At 36.9% G+C, this 18,645-nt stretch overlaps 1 protein-coding gene across 2 annotated transcripts in view; it reads left to right on the top strand.

Moving 5' to 3' along the window:
- LOC134533715 (chloride intracellular channel Clic) overlaps window positions 1-18,262 on the top strand; it is a 137,918-nt gene extending 119,656 nt beyond the window's left edge. Inside the window, exons 5-6 of one of the 2 annotated variants that reach the window (XM_063371295.1) lie at window positions 1,551-1,690; window positions 15,114-18,262. In XM_063371295.1, coding sequence (XP_063227365.1) covers window positions 1,551-1,690; window positions 15,114-15,197 — 224 coding nt within the window. In that variant the 3' untranslated portion in view covers window positions 15,198-18,262. Of the gene's footprint in view, window positions 1-1,550; window positions 1,697-15,113 lie in introns of both variants that reach the window. The other variant, XM_063371294.1, reaches the window with a different exon arrangement.
- Window positions 18,263-18,645: the final 383 nt, after the last annotated feature.

Below are 18,645 nucleotides of genomic sequence, written 5' to 3'. Positions count from 1 at the left end.
GTTTTAAACGGTGTACACAATGGATTCATTTGTGCACATTTGTAGTGTTCACAGAAACAACGTGTACAGAACAATACACAATAGAATGGCTGACGATTCACATTTTTGCAAGGGTTCTTAGGAACAGTTCTGGTTGATTTATTCGTAGATAAGGAGTTGTCAGCGGTCTTGCAAATAAGTTGAGGGGCAGAAGGGCTGAAATTATAATGATCGACATGCAATCTGTGTATGTGAGAATTTCTGAGGCTTTCTGAGTATAATAATGCACATTATATCTGAACTGTAATGTATATTCTACAGACCAGATTATCTTAGGTGTATAAATTTATTTAATTAAATTTGTATAGATGCCACTGCGCATAAATAATAGCATACAGTTTAGCAAACACAGAACATATCATAAACTTGGTTGTCGAAAAACACTTTGTCAACTTGATGTAAGTTTTTGGACATACGCCATTGCTAAGAAATTTTTCTGTGGAAGAAAAACTAAAAACTAAAAAAAAAAATAATAATAAATAAATAAAAATACCCAAAAAAGACAAAAAACATTGCTGTTGTCAACAAGGATATAAACACCACAAAATATTCCGTAACAGGAATATGGTCAATAAACAAAGGAAAACAAAGAAAAATGTACTAAGAGAACGAAAAAAAAAACCACAAATGATGACGACACAGAAATATTGACCCCAAAAAAAATTCAGCACGACGGTTGAAACGAAACAAAAACACAACAAAACGAAAAGACGAAACAAACGCAATAGTTTTCCAAAACAGAATAGAACGATAAAAAAAAACCCACAAATGATGACAGCACAAAAATATTGAACCCAAAATAATTCAGCACAACAGTTAAAACGAGACAAAACACGAAAAAACAAAAAGAGAAACGAACACAATAGTTTTACCAAAACAGAAACAAGCTTTGTCAAGTTTCTGGCGTAGTAGTAAGTGAACAGGTTTGGAAGTTTTGGGATATTCATGTGACGAGAGTCAAGTGTACTGGTAACTCCTGCCACAATTCAATTACGAGCACAGAGTCAGCAATCAGGTGGTGGGAGCCCTCTATGATCTGAGAGGGTCTTTCACCTTAAGTGTGTGCGCGTTACTGTGGAATTTAATAGCTTCATTTACTTTTCTGTGATGTAGATCAGTGGTGATCGGATGTAAAGTACCACTACTAATCTGTAGGGACAGGCATTTTTCGCGAAAAGATCTGTACGCCTATTAGACTGCACCAAGGTATACCCGCACCTGTGGTATCTTCCTTGTGATTGGCATCCGTCTGCGAGAGAAGTCGTTTCCTTATTTGACCGAGGCATTCAGAACGCATTTGCTTCCGCACTGAATCACTGTGATTGGTGTTGTTACAATTGATATGTATCTGGGAGAAACTCACCCAATCACGAAACACAGACGATGCTACAGTGTTTTAACTTACAGCTAGTCTCAAAATCTTTTCGCGAAATCTGCATGCCCCTACTAATCTGTTTAAAAATGGCTGCTTGTATCATATGTACAAACATGTATTGATGCATGCGTTGCAGGCAAGTACTTTGTGGACTTTGAGATCCCGATAGAGCTGACGCACCTGTGGCGCTACATGTACCACATGTACCAGCTGGACGCGTTCACCCAGAGCTGCCCCGCCGACCAGGACATCATCAACCACTACAAGCTACAGCAGGTGGGGGTCAGTACCACCTCACCATCCCTCTCTGTGTGTCGGGGCACTGCTCGGGGTGCACTGCTGAGGCCTAGTGGTGGACTTTCATTCTCTCTCCCCCCCTTCCTCATTCTTCCTCACTCTTACTTCGTCTCCCTCTGTTCAGGGCGAGGGAGCGAGTGATTCCGTGAGAGATCCCAGGATATCAGTCCGTTGCAGTTGTTTGTATTTCGTAAAGACATTTGAAGTTGCAAAGAAGGATTTATACGAGCAAAACAATACATTACAACATGGAATATAGCAGAATGAGTAATAAAATGTACAAAACAAGTAATGTGACACACAGTGTGATGAAAAAAATGACAGATAATGTGACAAAACGTGACAGAATGTGACAGGACAACGTGACTGACAACATACAAACACCTCTGGAACGTATGTACACCAAATTTGCACAACACAGCAGAGGCAACACAGATGAGTAGGCTTTATAAGGCGAAATTCATTGTGTTTTGCATATATTTAAGTGTTGTATTTACAGTCTTGTTTTTTTTCGCAATGGACATATGCTCTGCAATATCTCACTGAGTTGCTTTACCCCTCTCTCTTGCTGTGTAGTAGTAGTAGTAGTGTTAATAAAACGGTACATGCTACATTTGTAGGCTTCGTGCACAAGAATCTATTACACTAGCATAATGGAGTCAGAATGGTAGTTCCGTAAGTATGTATTCTCAACACTAGCTTATTGGTCTTGCTGTGCTACAATTGTGACTAGTGTAGGGATTGATTGCTATGCTGGTATTATGTAGTAATGTGTAATGGGCTTGGTTTGCTTAAATTGTGTGCTATGTAGTTTTATTATTTTAATGTGTTTCATGCAGCTGCATTTTGTAAATATCTTAGCTCAATGTATGTATTAGGGCTGTAAGTGTTTTTAAAAAAAATTTGATCAAAATTTATTGAACTTTGATTGAAATTTGACAGGAAAAATATCTTTAAAATCTTTTTGAGTATTATAGCTTATCTGATTACTGAAAATAATTTATATAGACTACCTACCTGGTTGTATTATCTATTTACTTGCTGATTTAACATAATGTGAAACATTCATAATTATCAATTTTTTAATCCTCCATACCTGCTTGAAATCAGTGGCGTACCGTGCCATCTCGGCGCCTGGGGCGGGAGACCCATTTTGCCGCCCCCATTCTATAGGTGCTTAATTAAAATTAAATTTCACATGCAATGAGGTACCTTTTATTGAAGTTAAAATAGGATGAGCGGTTTTACAAGCGGATTCTAGGGGCCTTTTGAGCAGCGAAGTCAGAAATAACTTTGTCAAAATCAATATTAGCAGCCAATTCTTGTTCAATCGACAATATAGCCAAGTTTGATAGTCTAGCGGAGCTCATAGTAGATCTGAGGTAATTTTTTATTAGCTTCAACTTCGAAAAACTTCTCTCACAACTTGCAACACTAATCGCCAAAGTCAAATATATACGAATCAAGATGACTATATATGGAACCGAAATTCCGAGATTCAGTTTTTGAATGAACTGGAGGAGCTCCAGTGGTCCTTTACCACTTATATCTTCCTCTGATTCAGAACAGGCAACAACAACAAACTGCTGAAGATGCTTCCGCTCCATCTGAAACTCGTCCTTGTCGATGTCTTCTAATACATGGGAAAGATCACACTCGAACTTGCTGTCCAAAAGTTTCGCTGGCATCAAAAATCCGAACTTGTCCGATATTTCTTGAATTTGCTGGAATCGAGTCGTCATTTCTTGAATGATCTTGTCGAATGATGCGATAATCTCGCGACGGATTTCCTGTTCGTGAGACAAAGCTGCATCTTCAGAAGATTCATCGCCATGCATGCGTTTTTTCCTGCGAATTCTTCTCGTTTTGAGTTCGATTCCGAGTTTTTCGCAGAGAGTCTTAGCAAAGTCAATTGCTTCTTGCACGAAACGGTCTCTACTTTCCACTAAGAGGGTTTTCAAAGCGCAGAGTTTCTGAGCACACTTATCCACACTTAGTCCTCGTTGCTGCAGGTAAATCTGTGCGTCATCTACTTCAGGTAGCACTGCAGCCCAAAAGCCAAGAAAAGTTAGGAAGTTAAATGACTGCATGGCTGTCAGGAGAAGACTGGCTCCCGATCTTGTTTCGGAAGTTTGAGATGAATCTGTTAATTTTTCCAGTACCTCGAGAACTACCTCAAACTTATTTTTAAGCATCTTGACAGCTACATTTCTAGCGCTCCAGCGCGTTTCAGTGACTCGTTTTACTGCTTGACCTGTGACGGCAACCAAAGCGTTCCATCGAACAGTTCATGCGGAAAAGAAGGCAAACAGCTTCTCCAGAGTTCCAAAAAACGTCACGGAATCCACTGATTCAGAAGCAGCGTGTACCCCAGCCAAGTTTAGTGAGTGGTTTGTGCATGCAACGAATATAGCTTTCGGATTCAGTGCTTTAATCCGGGCTTGAACTCCATTGTGGATCCCTGACATTGTGGCAGCATTGTCATAAGCCTGTCCTCTCAGATTCTGTATGTCCAGTCCGTCTGATGTTATCTTCGCGATTATATCGTTGCTGAGATCTTCTGCATTTTTTCCTTTTGGTTCGAAGAAGTCAATGAAAGATTCTACCACTGCGACTTTTTCTCCTTCGATATGTACGTATCGCAGAACTTGGCTCATTTGGTCATTGTGGGAGATGTCTGGTGTACTGTCGAAGATTACGCAATAATATTTAGCTTCTTGAATACGACGGATGATGGTGGATCGAACTTGCTGTCCCAGTAAGTTTATAAATTCATTCTGGGTTTTTGGAGATAGATACGAAACTGAGACTCTTGCTCCCAGCTTTATCTTTGTCAGGTGTTCCATTAGAAGAGGGTCGTATTTAGCTAGGAGGTGCACTAACTCCAGAAAGTTCCCGCGAATGCCACTATCATCTCCTCGAATGTCTTCTCGATGTCCTCTGAAGGCCAGATTCTGTTTGGCTAAGAACTGGATAATATTCAGCAACCTGTACAGTACATCCCTCCACTTCTTCTCCTCACTTTCGAAAACTTCTTGTTGTTTCTGATCGATGGTTGCTTTACAGTTCAGGCGAACATCCAACTCCTTCCATTTCAAGAAGCTCTGTTCATGGCCCAGGCTATTTTCATGGTCTCCTATTCTTGGATTTAGCTTCCACCATTTGTTGAATCCTTCTTCAGATGCAAAGTTAGAGCCTGAATTGCCAAACAGCTTGCAAGAAAAACAATACAAGGATTGCTTCAAAGGCGAGTACACCATCCATGTTCGGAGAACCTTTTCGCCGTTAGATAATGGTTTGTAGAACCACTCTTTGGATAGTTTTCGGGTACTGCCTTTCATTGAAGTCCCTGAGCGAACAACATCGGCAAATTTGGAATCGATGTGCTGTACTGAGTCAGATCCGCGACGTACTAGAAGCGTTCTTACTTCGTCGGTCATAGGAGAAGGCTAGCAACCTACATCGTCGAGATTCACATCTTTGATTTTGGCAGGAGCAGAAGGCACGATTTCAATTATGTCTTCTTTGGCAACATTCACTTTTTCTGCAGGCTTATGACTAGATGCTTGAGGTACTTTTGATGAGTCGACTTCGTCTTGACCCTGCTCTGTGGTGGGACCAGAACTACTTCCAACTGCGACGGCAGGTACGTCTTCTTCTTGTACCTGTAAAATAAGTTATGTATTCCCATGAATATTGGCCGGAGGACACGTTCGAATTTCAAATAAGTATTTTATCTATCACAAAACAAAAGTGGTTTTGGTGACGGCGCGGTTTGCCAGGCTTATAGGAAAATTTACAAACAAAATTGATTTTGTATGGCAGCTACCATTTTTAGAGTTTCCCGGTTAAAACTGACTGAGTAAGCCATGTTATAGATGTTATTAAAAGATAAAATGACGAGAAATTTGAGAAAAATCGTTGGTGCCATTTTTGAGCTAAATGAAAAATTATGTTTTCTTTGTATGACAGGTACCATAAATAATCAAGTTATCCAAAAACAAAAAAAAAAAATATTCCTAGACTACAACCTGATTTACAAAACATCCCCTATTGAAGTTTTAAATTCAAGTAGCAGGACAAAATTCAGTCGTAAACTTAAAAAGATGTACCTTAACTCAATGTAATTTATGTTAATATACTCCATACTTTTTAAACAATTATCAATGTTCAAACAGCTATTAGAGCAATTTTAAGTGTATTATAAAATAAGATTTAATGAACGAGTGTGACTCCGTACTCGCAGACAAACCTAGGTGAATAGGTTTTGCGAGACTAATGTAAGAAATATTGTAACTTTTGTAAACAATAAATAAATAATAATTATAAATAACTGGAGTAATTCTAGGCCATGCATGATTCTAGATGGAGGAATCATATACCTACTTACACTGGAATCACTTCCGCTGCTGCAGGATGCCACCGAAGACGTTAACGTGGCTTTCGAACCAGAAATGGAACTAAAATATTTCAGTAATGCACCTTGAGACTTCTTCGCATCTGCTTCTTTCTTAGCCTTTTTTTTGCGGAATCCCGCACCGCTTTCTTTGACTCTTTTCATTTTCAAAAACTAGTTCAAAGATTGGGTAAAGTTCTAAATGTTTAGTTTTAGAAGATTCAACAGTATTGTTACGATTTCCCTGCGGGTTCGTAAAGGATAGCCCAATTAAAAGATTTTATTTCACACACACAGTTTTACTTATTACCACTACTTGTCACTTACAAATAATCTTCTAAATTAGCAAATAATTAATTAAACTTAAATAAATGTCAATTCCGCAGTCACTCGTTCAACACACCTCGCTGGGCCGCAACTCTGGCGCAACTCTCGCCGCAGCACCCCTCGTGGGTCTCCGCCGCGGGACACCCGTCGCCGCACTCCGCCGCCGCCGTCACACCCTTCGCCGAGATCCCACACGACGACTCGCTCGCAACTTCCACTCGGGACTCCGCCGCGCCCGCAACTCTATCGCCCGGAAACTCCCGACTCCACTGAACTCACTCACTCCCTGCCCTGGAACCTTCGTCCAAGGACTTCGCCACTCTGCCGCACCCGCGGCACTATCGCCCGGATCTCCGCCGCGGGAGAACTCACTCAGTCTCCGACTCAGACTGACTGACGTCCTCGGGCCTACCTCCTTATATAGCCCTTGGGTTCCCGTCCAGAACAATCGGGTATGTCTCCGAGATATCGCGCGACCTTCGCCGTCGAAATGTCCAGAAACGCGTCGTGAGTCCTGGCGAAGGACGCGGCGGCTGCTCAAAGAATGCCGATAAACGCAACAGCATCGGGTTCCCACAAAATGCGCCGATAAACATGTCTTGAGTCCTTTTATGCCGCAGTGCGGCCTCTTTTAAGTAACTCGATCTGAGGCAGATGCGCGCTGCGACGGTCAGGATGTTGCGAGATAGTATGACACGAGATACCAGGGAGAGGATGCGGGTGGAAGGGGGCGCAGACAGGCCGAACGAGCGCGGCGACGCCAAGCACTGCAGCCAAGCGCGATCGTAACAGTATTTAAAAGATCTAAACACAATCAAAATGACTTTCGTTCCGTATCCGAAACTCTCGCGAAACAAACATACGAGTAAAGCGTGATTGCGTAACGGTATTTCACGATGCACTAAAACAAACAAAGATCAGTACTGTAGCATGTGTGCTACAGCTGCTACCTTTGATAATGTTTATGTTGGCAGAAATGGTTAACGTATTTTATTAATCTTTCGGATGCCCTGGTAATACGAGTTATTTTGGATTTAAGTTTGTTATATGTTGTTTTAAAAAAGAAATTTGTAATTCTTGTTTAGTCTTATTATTTTTAAGTTTAAGATTTTAAGTTATTAAATTGGTCTGGAAAGTTCGAGGACACTACCGAATATGTTGGTAATCGCTGCGCTAGACGGCGCGCGAGCAGAACAGCTGATTGTGTGACGTCAGGTGTGACGGGCGAGCGGAGTCGCCTGGTAGGCCCAGGCGGGCGCGCACGTGAAGTAAAACGCGGGTTGGCCATGGTGATGGTTCCACATCGAAGTAACTGTATACGAGTGTTCCTTTTTGAATATGAACGGGGTTCATTTATATAATTTAGAACGCTTTGGTATGATGAACGCGAGTGGTTGGTGAGGCGTGTGTGAATATCGCGAGGATTTTCCAAGGATGAATTATGTGCGCCGAAATAAACTCCAAGACGGTATGGCGAAGGATTTGTCATATCCGTACAATTACCTGCAGCTACGGTAACGTATAATGGCAAGGGTTTGCCATTAAAAACACTCGTGAGCAAACGAGTGTATTTGGTGACCGGACATCACGACGTCAAAAAGCAAGTAAGTGCCAGCCGTGCCACCGCCCCGTTCACCCCTTTGACCCCTGGTGCGAAACTATAATTTGTGGATTTTTGGGATTTAAATTAACGGACTAATAAAACTGAAACAGGGATTTTACGTTCAGCGTGTTTCACCCAATCCCTGCCAGACCTAGAAGAAAAAAGGCGTCGACTGTTAGAAAATGACTTAACTGAGAAGGGCTTGTAAACCCATAATTTGTAATTTGCTAAATTTTTGGTATATTTATTTGCATGTTAAGGAGTGTCCATTTTTTGCTAGATTTCGCCTATGTTAATTGGTATTTACAGCGGTGATACGCCCGGTGCGTATCTATATTTGTATTTGTATTTGTATTAATATGTTCTTATATATTTTAAATGCCTTTTTGGTAATTATATTTAATTTTCGGAGCTCCGAAGTATATGATCAAATTATAATTTTTGGGGGGAATTATTAAAGTATTTTTTTAGTATTATTATATAGCTATTTTTATAAGTAGTAATAGGGTATGTATTTTATGATGGATGCGCCGATTTGTGATGAAACGATTTTATGATATATATATTTATTAAATGTTGTCATATAAATTTTGCGTCTTTTTAACTTGCTGCCTCCTCTCACTGTTCGCAACCTTATTAGTATTTTTTAAGCCTGCTATTAGTTTGGGTTTTAATATTTTTTTGGGTTTACCTGCGCTCGCGGTACGGGGCAATATATGAGTTTTACTGTGTCCCGGTTTGCGGAAGTTGTTTGGTTTGCCCTGGGTTAAGGTCAAACTTTACAGTACAATGCGTAGTACTAAATTCAATGAGTGCGAAAGAGAGGCATCGACACGGGCCGACGCGTGAAACAAAATATTTTGTATGAGTAATGAACATAATAAGGAGTGCCGCTCAACTCAGCTCGCGCGGCGTGATGCGATGTTGCCGTTCGTATGTAAACAAACAAACATTATAAGAGCTCTGTCAGTGATTTCGCAGTTTTTCTTTTAAATAAATATTAAAAAATAGTTGGTGCGCAAAATGTTAGATAAAAATGGAACATTAAAGTGTGTCTGACACATGTAATGAATGAATCATAGATCAGATCTCAACCCGCTTCACCGGCGACCCGCCCCCTCCGCCCCACCCACGCTACGCCACTGCTTGAAATATTCTTACAATCAGTGGCTGTTCCTAAGTAACATAATTATTTAAATTATGATGAACAATTAAAAGAAAGGGGGAGGTGGGATAATCAAAGGTATACATTTTAAAATGTCAGTTTTGTCTTAAAAACAAGTATAACCTCGTTAACCTGGATCAAACGGGGGCTGGAGCTGATCCGAGTTTTTAAAATCCAGTTTATCCAGAGAATGAGGAAAAAATGATCATAAAGAACATGTATTTACCAAAAATATTTCTAATGGAGTTTAAAAATGATTATCGGCACCCTTTCACCTAAAAACTCGTATGTATTTACACTGTACACAATATAGGTACAACCTAGTGGGTGGTAAAAAAAAAAAAAAAAAAAGCAGTGAGCTGTTGCTGCCTCAGATTTATGTATTGCTTACAAGCAGCACAATCTCGCTTCCACTTTAGCATTAGAAACTCGTTTAGCAATGTTTAGGCTTGACTCTCGGAATAAACCATTTATTTATTAATGTTCCTACTTCAAACTCAGCAGCAATGTTTCTTACAACCTAGACCTCCCAGCTAGCTCAAATTTTTTTCTGAATTGCACATAGGTACATAAAAACACTTGAAGAATTTGTTTTGAATTCGAAAATACTGTTCAAATTTCGTAAAAACATTGCTTTAAATGATTCATAATGAAGATAAAGTCTCTTGAGAACAGTGACTGATTACACCAGTCAACACGAATTTTAGGTCTGGCTTCTGCATGTGAAATTTTGGTTTCTCTTATGTTACAAATAAAGTAAAAAATTATTTTTCTGATAAAAGTTCTAAACTAGAGCAATTTTTTGAATTTTCAAGAAAAACCACTGATTTTTATACTTGTTTTATAATTTTTTTTTAATTACGACCAGAAAATATTTTGCGGAACATCTAACCACAAAAATATAAAATAATGAAAAATCAAGTTAAAAAATGAATATTTTTAGTGGATGTTTTATGTTTGTAAGGGCTTCTCATATTAAACTCCAAGTGTAATCTCCCATCATATCTTGGTGAAAACGTTCACTTTGCTCCTCTGAGTAGGCACTCATATTATCTTTAAATTGGTCCTGGTGAGCATGTAGCATATGAACTTTATGGGACATTCTGCAGCCCATAAATTTAAATCTTTCAAGCATGGTTTCAATCAATTCTTTATAATTGTCAGCTCTGTAGTTTCCAATAAAACCATCAACTACTGCTGTAAGACTCTCCCAGGCTTGTTTTTTTATGAGCATTGAGATATTCTGTGAAATCATCACTGCTCATTATTTGGTTTCCGTTGTGAAGAAGAACTGCTTTTAAGCTTTTTGAAGAGCTATCGATGAAAAGTCGCCAGTCAGAAGGTATGCATGGTACCTATTCCAATTTCCTCGAACAAATCAGTCACGCTGTTGCAGTAACAAATTCTGTCTTCCTTAGTGAAAAAACATGAAAAGATTTTATGACGTTCTCTTTGATTCAGTATTATCACACCATCTTCAAGCAAATTCCACTGTTTCAGTCATGAACCTAGAATCTCTGCTTACTCTTGGGTAGGTTAAGATCTCATACTAAATCATCAAAGTTTGTCGAGCTGATGAAATGTGGTCCAAAACTCTGCGATTTTATCATGAATTCACTACTATCTGTGTTAGTTACCAGTGTACTGGATTCTGTTGAACTATGCGACAATTAATTCCGAATTTAGTTCTGAACGAGATGGAACGGGAAAATGTTCACTATGAGGTATTGAAGAAGACATCAAAGGAAGATCAGGATAAAAAATATTTTCAGCATTGTCGCCAGATCGGTGCTTACTTGTATTAACGAACAAAAATAACAATCTTGCACATGATCACTGGGTTCCCTCCAAAGTCTTGGCACTGCAAACTTCATGTGTCATTTTTCTCCACGATACCAGGCTAAAAATAACGAAAGCAATATGTGTAACATAGGTTTTATGCATAAAAAAATAAGGAATACTAAAATAAATATAAATATTTTCAACATTTTTAAAATCTTAGCATTTATGTTTCTTACCTTCTGAAGTATTTTTGCAATTAACATAGGCAAAGGAAGGCACCCATTTTTTTTATCTTGATTCCGGATTTTGAGGTTAAAATAGGCCTCATAAGCTTCGCAAAGCTTCAAATTTGTTACGAAAGAAAATATTTTGCTTCTTACTTTAATAAATTCACCGCAAATAAAAAAATGGGTGCGTGTACTTAAGTACGCACGTGAGAAGTTTTTCTTCTTTGGCATCATTAAAAATTAGTTTTTAATTGTATGCAAAAATAGTGCGTGGAGTCCCTCCGCGCGGAAGAAGTGAAACTTCGTAATGTGGAAATGAAAATAGGAAGGGGTAGAAATTGATTTTTAGTGAAATCATATTGTATCAAATCAAACTACAAAAGTAAAGGAAATAAATTTGTAACGATTCATAGATTGATTTTCAGAGAGAGAGACATCTATTGAATGTCTATAAAACTAACTTTTTTATGAGAGCAGATTTTCATGAAATAAATCATGAAATCATTCAACGATAAAAGCTGTTTATTTAATCAAGCAGACGGGTTCGTCCCAAGGAGAAAATTGACGCGGCGAGACCTCGTGGACATAGAGAAATGACACACACTCACTATTTATGTGTCTATGAAACATGATTTTTTTCTGCAATTTAAATGGTAATATACAAAAAGGGTATTGAAAATTGAAACAAATATGGCGACACTACAAACTGTCAGGATCTTTATTTTTTTCTTACTCTCTACTTAGTTCCTTACAATAGCAAAAAAGTAATGGCTTCTTATAATGATTATATTGTATGTCATAAAATTAAGATTTCTTTTCTTTCCTTGAGCCGATTTTGATGAAATAAAGCTTATATTTCTTTCTCTGCTACGCTCAAGTTAACTTGAAAACCCCATTAAAATTCGTATAGTAGTTTTGTAGAACACCGCGTACAAACAGACAGTGCTTTCATACCCCCTCCATGGTAGCATTAAACGTTTAACACAACCTTGTTGGAAGTCGCATTAGAAGTATAACTTCAAAATAGAATGAACCGACATAAAGAAAAATATATGATTACACTTGAAAACTTAACCTAGAAGCCAAACAGGTAATAACTCATTTTAGCTGCTTTTAAAATTTAAATTGAGTTTATTAACAGACATACAGTAGAGTTTCGCTAATCCGGACTTGTCCGGATCACCGAAAGTCCGGATTAACGGTAATAAACTTTAAAATGTATCAAAAACAAGTTTTATAGGCTAAAGAAAAAAAATCATTATGCTTAAAAATCAACTGTGTTTTATTATAAAGTACTTAAGAAACTAAGTACACATGTATGTAACTTATAAATAATACAATACATTAAATTTACAATTAATTTACATTTAATTTTTTGTTGCTTTTGAGCGCGAACACTTTTAATGTTACGCCCGACAGCGGAATGACTTGTTCACGTTGTTGGCAAAACCAAATGAAATGTACAAAGCCTCGTCTAAAGTTTCATTCTTTGGTTTTTTGTTTTTTTTAACATGCTTCTGTTACCCAGACTGTCCTTACTCACAATTTTGGCACAAAAATCTTCAATTTCTTTCCAATTTTTTTTCCAATCAGAAACAGTTTGTTTTCCCACGCCTAAATCTTGCAAGATTCTAGTTAATGATTCACCCGCATCAATACGAAATAAGACTTGGTGTTTTTGCTCCATTGTTAGAGTCACTTTCTTACGTTTAGTAGCCATTAAGTTTCTCTTAATATGTGCACACAATACAACACTCACACTGAATAAAAATAACTGTCACGAGCACCTATCACCAGCACGAGTGACCATCGACTGAAGGAAACAAAACAACTCGCAGGTATAGCGAGTCATTTCTTGGAAAACAGACAATGAGCGGAAAACTAGTGGTAAGACTCCAGGCAACTGAGGGCAAGAGGACCCTCTCTTAGAAATGTATTTTCTTATTATCCTTTGTCACAACCATTATTTTTCATCATTTTTTTTTTTAGATCCGTCCAGATTAACCGGATGTCCGGACTAGCGGGGTATGGATTAGTGAGACTCTACTGTACTTAAAAGCATTAACTAATGAGAAATAAGGACAAAACACATCACTAACATATGACTACCTCTGAAACATTCACTCAGCTATTATTTACATTGTAATATAAAACCTAACCAAGTACTGTAGAACCTTGATTATTTGTTACCCAATTAACCGGGTTCTCAATTAAAAATTAAACTTTTGGGGGGGTGGGGGAACCAAGCTAGTGAAGTGTAATTCATTAGGGAAGAGACCAGAAAGGAGTAAAACTAAACAACGTATTAAAAGTACATACGAATGGACAAAGAAACAGAATAGAAGTGCCCATGTATAAATTACTTACAAAATTTTGCTGTATTGTTTACTTAAATACATTTTAATTTGATTATCTGTGATGACCTTCCCCTCCATTACCCTGGTTAATCAAAGTGCTACTGTACTGAAAATGATCAAAATACATTATAAAATTATTTATGGCAATGTTTAATAGGTAAAGATGGTAAGGGCTTGCAATGCTACATGATCTTTAACGGTTCTCCCATGATATTGATTCTTGTCAATGATTTCCAATTTCTTTTTGATAGTTAGACCAATGTTTATATGTTTCGTTGCCATCACAAACATCACACTAACGAAACAGCACAATGATACTGTACCTCAACAGTGACACTAGGACAACACGCAACTGAGGAATGTTGTCTCGAGGTCAATGCAAAGTGCCAAGTGCAGGGTTTGGTTAGGGGAAGGGGAGGATTGTCACCAGTTTGTTGTGTGACAACAGCAGGCGGGTGAGGGCAATGAACTGCCCGCTGGCAATTGAACTCCAGTAATGTTCCTACTGAAATCTGTAAAACATGTCTTAATTTACTAAAAAAATCCCCCCCCTGCCTTTTTTTTTACAAAAAAAATAAGTGGTCCGGGTTTTCTGGACGTCATAGTTAAAGAGGTCAGATCCAGGTTAACGAGGTTCTACTGTTCTATTAAAATATTTATGAGCTAAAATCATTATCTACGAACGCCAAATACCACCTCCAAATCTAAGACCTAGGGAACATAAATTTAGTTTGCAGGTTCAACTTGTTTCCTAAAGGTGCACTAAGAAAGGATTTTTTTTTTTAAATTATCTTTTTAAGTGGTTTACTTTGGGCCAAGGCTAAAACACGGTATGCGCTAATTGTTCAACTTTTTTCTGGGTAAACAGATAAATTAAATCTAGTTTAGAAGTATGGTTTTTGAGATCATGTTAATGACACATTCTGTAGGAAAATATAGTATCAGGGCTTATTGTACCATAATATAACTATGAAATCCAAAACCCACTCACTCCGTGACTGAGCACCGTATCTCTTAAATAAAAAGGCTCTTACTGCAACTAACATACGTTCATCATCAGTCGTAGAGCAGCAGCACTAAGAAAGGACAGTATAATGAGCAGTGCAAGAGTGATCTGCTTTTAGGCAGTCTGGGGAGCTCGAATGTCCACTACTGCATACATGTTTTGATCAGTTCTCTGGCTTTATTTCCTGTTCATTTCCAATTTAGTCTTCAGTTATATATTTCACTACCTACTTGTATTTTAGAAACAACATATGGTGACCTTCCCATGTTTTTTATAATTAAAAAAAAAGCATGCTGAGTCATGCAATTTAATAAAAATTTTTACAATGTCAATACTAATAACTTGAAATTCCGTCTGCAATGTATAATTTTATAGTGGAACACGAGTACAACACCTAGTCTGAAGTAAAACAGAATGAGCTAAGTACAAGTGTGTGTTACTGTGACTGACCCTACAGTGGTAGTATGCTGTAGTTCGTAGTGGCCAGTAGCGAAGACTGTTCCGATGGTTTGGATCAACGTCCGTCCCGCTTGTTGCAGGGCCTGAAGATGAAGAAGCACGAGGAGTTGGAGACGCCCACGTTCACGACCTCCATCCCCATGTCCATCTCGGCAGAGGACTAGCGCCCTCTAGCGTGAGGCCGGCCGCCGTAGCGGGCGTGGCACCTACGGGTGGACAGTCTCTGAATTGGATTCCATCCCATAACACACCACAGTTATTCTGAAGGGAAAAAAAGGAAAAGATGTATTACAAAAAAGAGATTGTTTATTAAAACTTTTTAGTATATTATTAGTGTAAAGTTGCTCTGTTTTTCTTTATGCAGAAGGTTGGTGTGTTAATTTAATGATTTTGTTAATTGCTAGTTACGAAAATTTATAACATGTAATATAACATGTGTAATTTATAATTGTTTCAGGAGATACACTTATTAATATTGAAATACGTTGAATGTGTACTAATTACTGGCCTAATAAGAATTTAACACTTATTTTTTTAAAAAAGATAGTGTGTTTTAGTTTATAGAAAATTTTCTTTTCAAACAATTGTAGTTGAAAGTTGTAGTAGCTGTATTCAATAGAGTTCATTTATATTTTAGGTTACTTTAAATTGTTTATTCTTTCATAAATTATCTATATAAAAGAACTTTACAAAAATTTTTTTAGCAGATATATTATTTGAAAGGTACTTTTTTCAATATTGCTGATTATTATTATTTTTTAAGTTTAACCACCCAGATAAATTAGTTACCTGTTGTAAATAATACACCTAATTTTTTTTTAAATATGGAATTAATGGGATGCAATCCAAGCATGTATTGAAGTTCTCTTGGGACTAGCTCTGAATACAGCTGCTTTAAGAAGGAAAACTTAAGACCAATGTGGTTTATTTTTGTTAACCTGGATGATGTATTACAGTTAAACAACACTGTTAGTGTTGCATCTGTGTGTTGTGTGCTGTTTCTCACTATGCAGCACTGAGTTTTCAAAGACTGTTAAAAAATTTTGTTGTCAAGTTGTACTTACGTAGGTTGCCATTACGTTTGTACACACAGTTTCCCGAACTAGAAGTTAGCTGCGCTTACAGTTGTGTACAGAAGGTTCAGCTGCCAGAAAGTATGTTACGTCAGGAGAGGATGTGCCATCATTTCGTCGATGTATGCTTGCAAAATCACAATTCATATTTCATAGTGCAATATTTTCTGTGTTTTCCAGAATGTATTACGTGCAGGCACTTTGTATTAGTAAATAAATTTTTTTGACTTTGATTTTGCATTTACTTGACTGCACAGTAAAATATTAGTGAGACCTTTGTATTTGTCTGCATAATAATTTCAGTTTGACCGGATGAATGTATGTTGTTGGTTCTCCATGTGTAGCTGCATCATTTAATATATATATATACGTATATATTTTCACAATTTTTTCCCAAGAGGCTTTTGAATTTTTTTCCTTGCATTGATATGTAGTGACTTACAGAAGCCATGGACATCAATTTTTATTTGTGTTCTATATTACATTCAGGCCTATCACATGTATAAATGTTTAAATGTTACATCACACCTGTTGATAGTACATAAGAAAAATGCATGATTTACAATTTTTAATTAAAATTTTTTGAGTTTATAATGTTTTTTTATAATTTTCTTATTAATACATGACATTTGGAAAAGTTGGTTGGGTAACTGTGACAGTAATACTATTTTGAAGACTGCTGGAGTTTTTTTATGATTAATAGTTAACTGATATCTTAAGTAGATGCCATTGTGTATGTTTGTGTTCTCTTATTGAGGTGTTGTTGTGAATGCAGATTTAAAATTGATTTTCAAGAATGTCTGGCCTTTGATTAGGAATATTCTATTTGTAAAAATTTTGGTTGTTTTGGAATATCTTCCTTAAAAGACTTTTTACACTAAAGGACCCTTGAAAAATGCATCGTAAAGTATGTCGGCTCTTTTTTTGTTGATGTTCCGAATAGTTGCAAAGGAGCCTTACAGAATGGCTGATGTGTCCTTTCATGCATCCTTGTGTCCTTTGAGGGGTTCGCAGTGCTATCTTTTTAATGAAAATGTAACTGTCTTTTGATTAGCCAGCCAACTGTTTTCTAAACTGTCAAAACACATGTAGCAGTTAAAGAGCATTTTGTTAAGGATATTTTTTATAATTAAATGATTTTTTAACTAATTTAGCTGAAAAAAAAGGTTATTTATAAAATTAGCTGTAATAGCATTTATGCTGTAAATTTTCAAGGATAGCATCTTAGTTGTAAATTAGCAAAGAAGTAGCATCAATAGCAAGATGCTAATTTTGTTACAGCCCCTAGTTAAAGCTACAACTATCAAATGATTAACTTGAACGTTTAGCCTGAAAATAGTGTGTGAATAAATTTGTAAACATAATAAATGACTACTGAAAAAGTATTTCTGTTCATACAACAGGTTTTGTAAGCATAGAAATAATAGGGATATCCTTTCACATCTGTGACATTAAATAATCGTGTTATTTTGGACACATTCTTACAATGCAGCAACAGCAATAATGGGGTGTAACTAACATTGTTTAGATAATTATTTTTAAAATAAGTTTGTATAATGTGGAATTAATGAGACTATCTGGCCATTGGCTAAAGCAGTTTTCATTAATTTAAAAATAATTGGTAAGTACACACAGTATTTGTTATTAGATATTCAGATATGATGATAGGCAAGATTTAGTTTATTGTTCAATTTAACAGCAGCAATCTTCAAAATACTTTTGACATGTCAAACCCATTATCAAAATAAATATGTAATTTTGTACTTCCTAAGTGTAAATGTCTTCTCTATTGTATCAACATTATAAGATATTTTTATGGAAAGGGTTCTGATTTAACATTTAAACATTACAGTAGTATGGGTCGCTAATGTATTTAATTATTCCGTATTGAAGTTGAACTTCCTGTTGTTTTTCTTTGTAAGTAATTAATTTCCTATTTTTCCAGAAACATTAAATTGCAAGCAATTTCATAGAATGGTTGATATTACAAATGAATTCCTCTCCTTTTTATATTATGTGTATAGCATGTATGTATTACAGTTTTATAACTCTTTAAGCAAATATTGTTGATGCTGTCTTTATACCTGTTGTGCTTATCTTCAGTAATGTAAGATTATTGTTTTGTTCCAAACAGCAATAAAGGCACATGCTTTATACTGTGTGTAATTTTTCCAAGCACTCGCATACATACCAATACTATCTGATATATACAGTAAAAACAGTTTAAAACGAAAAGGTTTGAAGACTTTTCCTGCTTAAAACACCAGAATAATATAGCACCAAAAGTTTCCCCTACCATTGCATTAAGTTTAACTTTCGTTTTATTCCGTTTATCAAGCACCAAATAAACACACACAATTACTCGAAATTGTTTCATATTCTATCAAAAATCTTTACCTCATGGTACTAGTCCGGACACATCCTAACAGCAGTGAAAGCACTTGTGCTGTAGTCAAATAACCATAACATAACAGCATATCTTTATTTCTGAACCGTATACTTTAACATAACAATTCAAAATGTAGAGGACCCCGAGTAG

The sequence above is a fragment of the Bacillus rossius genome, chromosome 7 (genome assembly GCF_032445375.1).
Source record: "Bacillus rossius redtenbacheri isolate Brsri chromosome 7, Brsri_v3, whole genome shotgun sequence".
In the NCBI taxonomy this organism is placed as follows: domain Eukaryota; kingdom Metazoa; phylum Arthropoda; class Insecta; order Phasmatodea; family Bacillidae; genus Bacillus; species Bacillus rossius.
The sequence above is the reverse complement of the archived record's forward strand: the minus strand, read 5'-3'. Positions and strand labels throughout refer to the sequence as shown.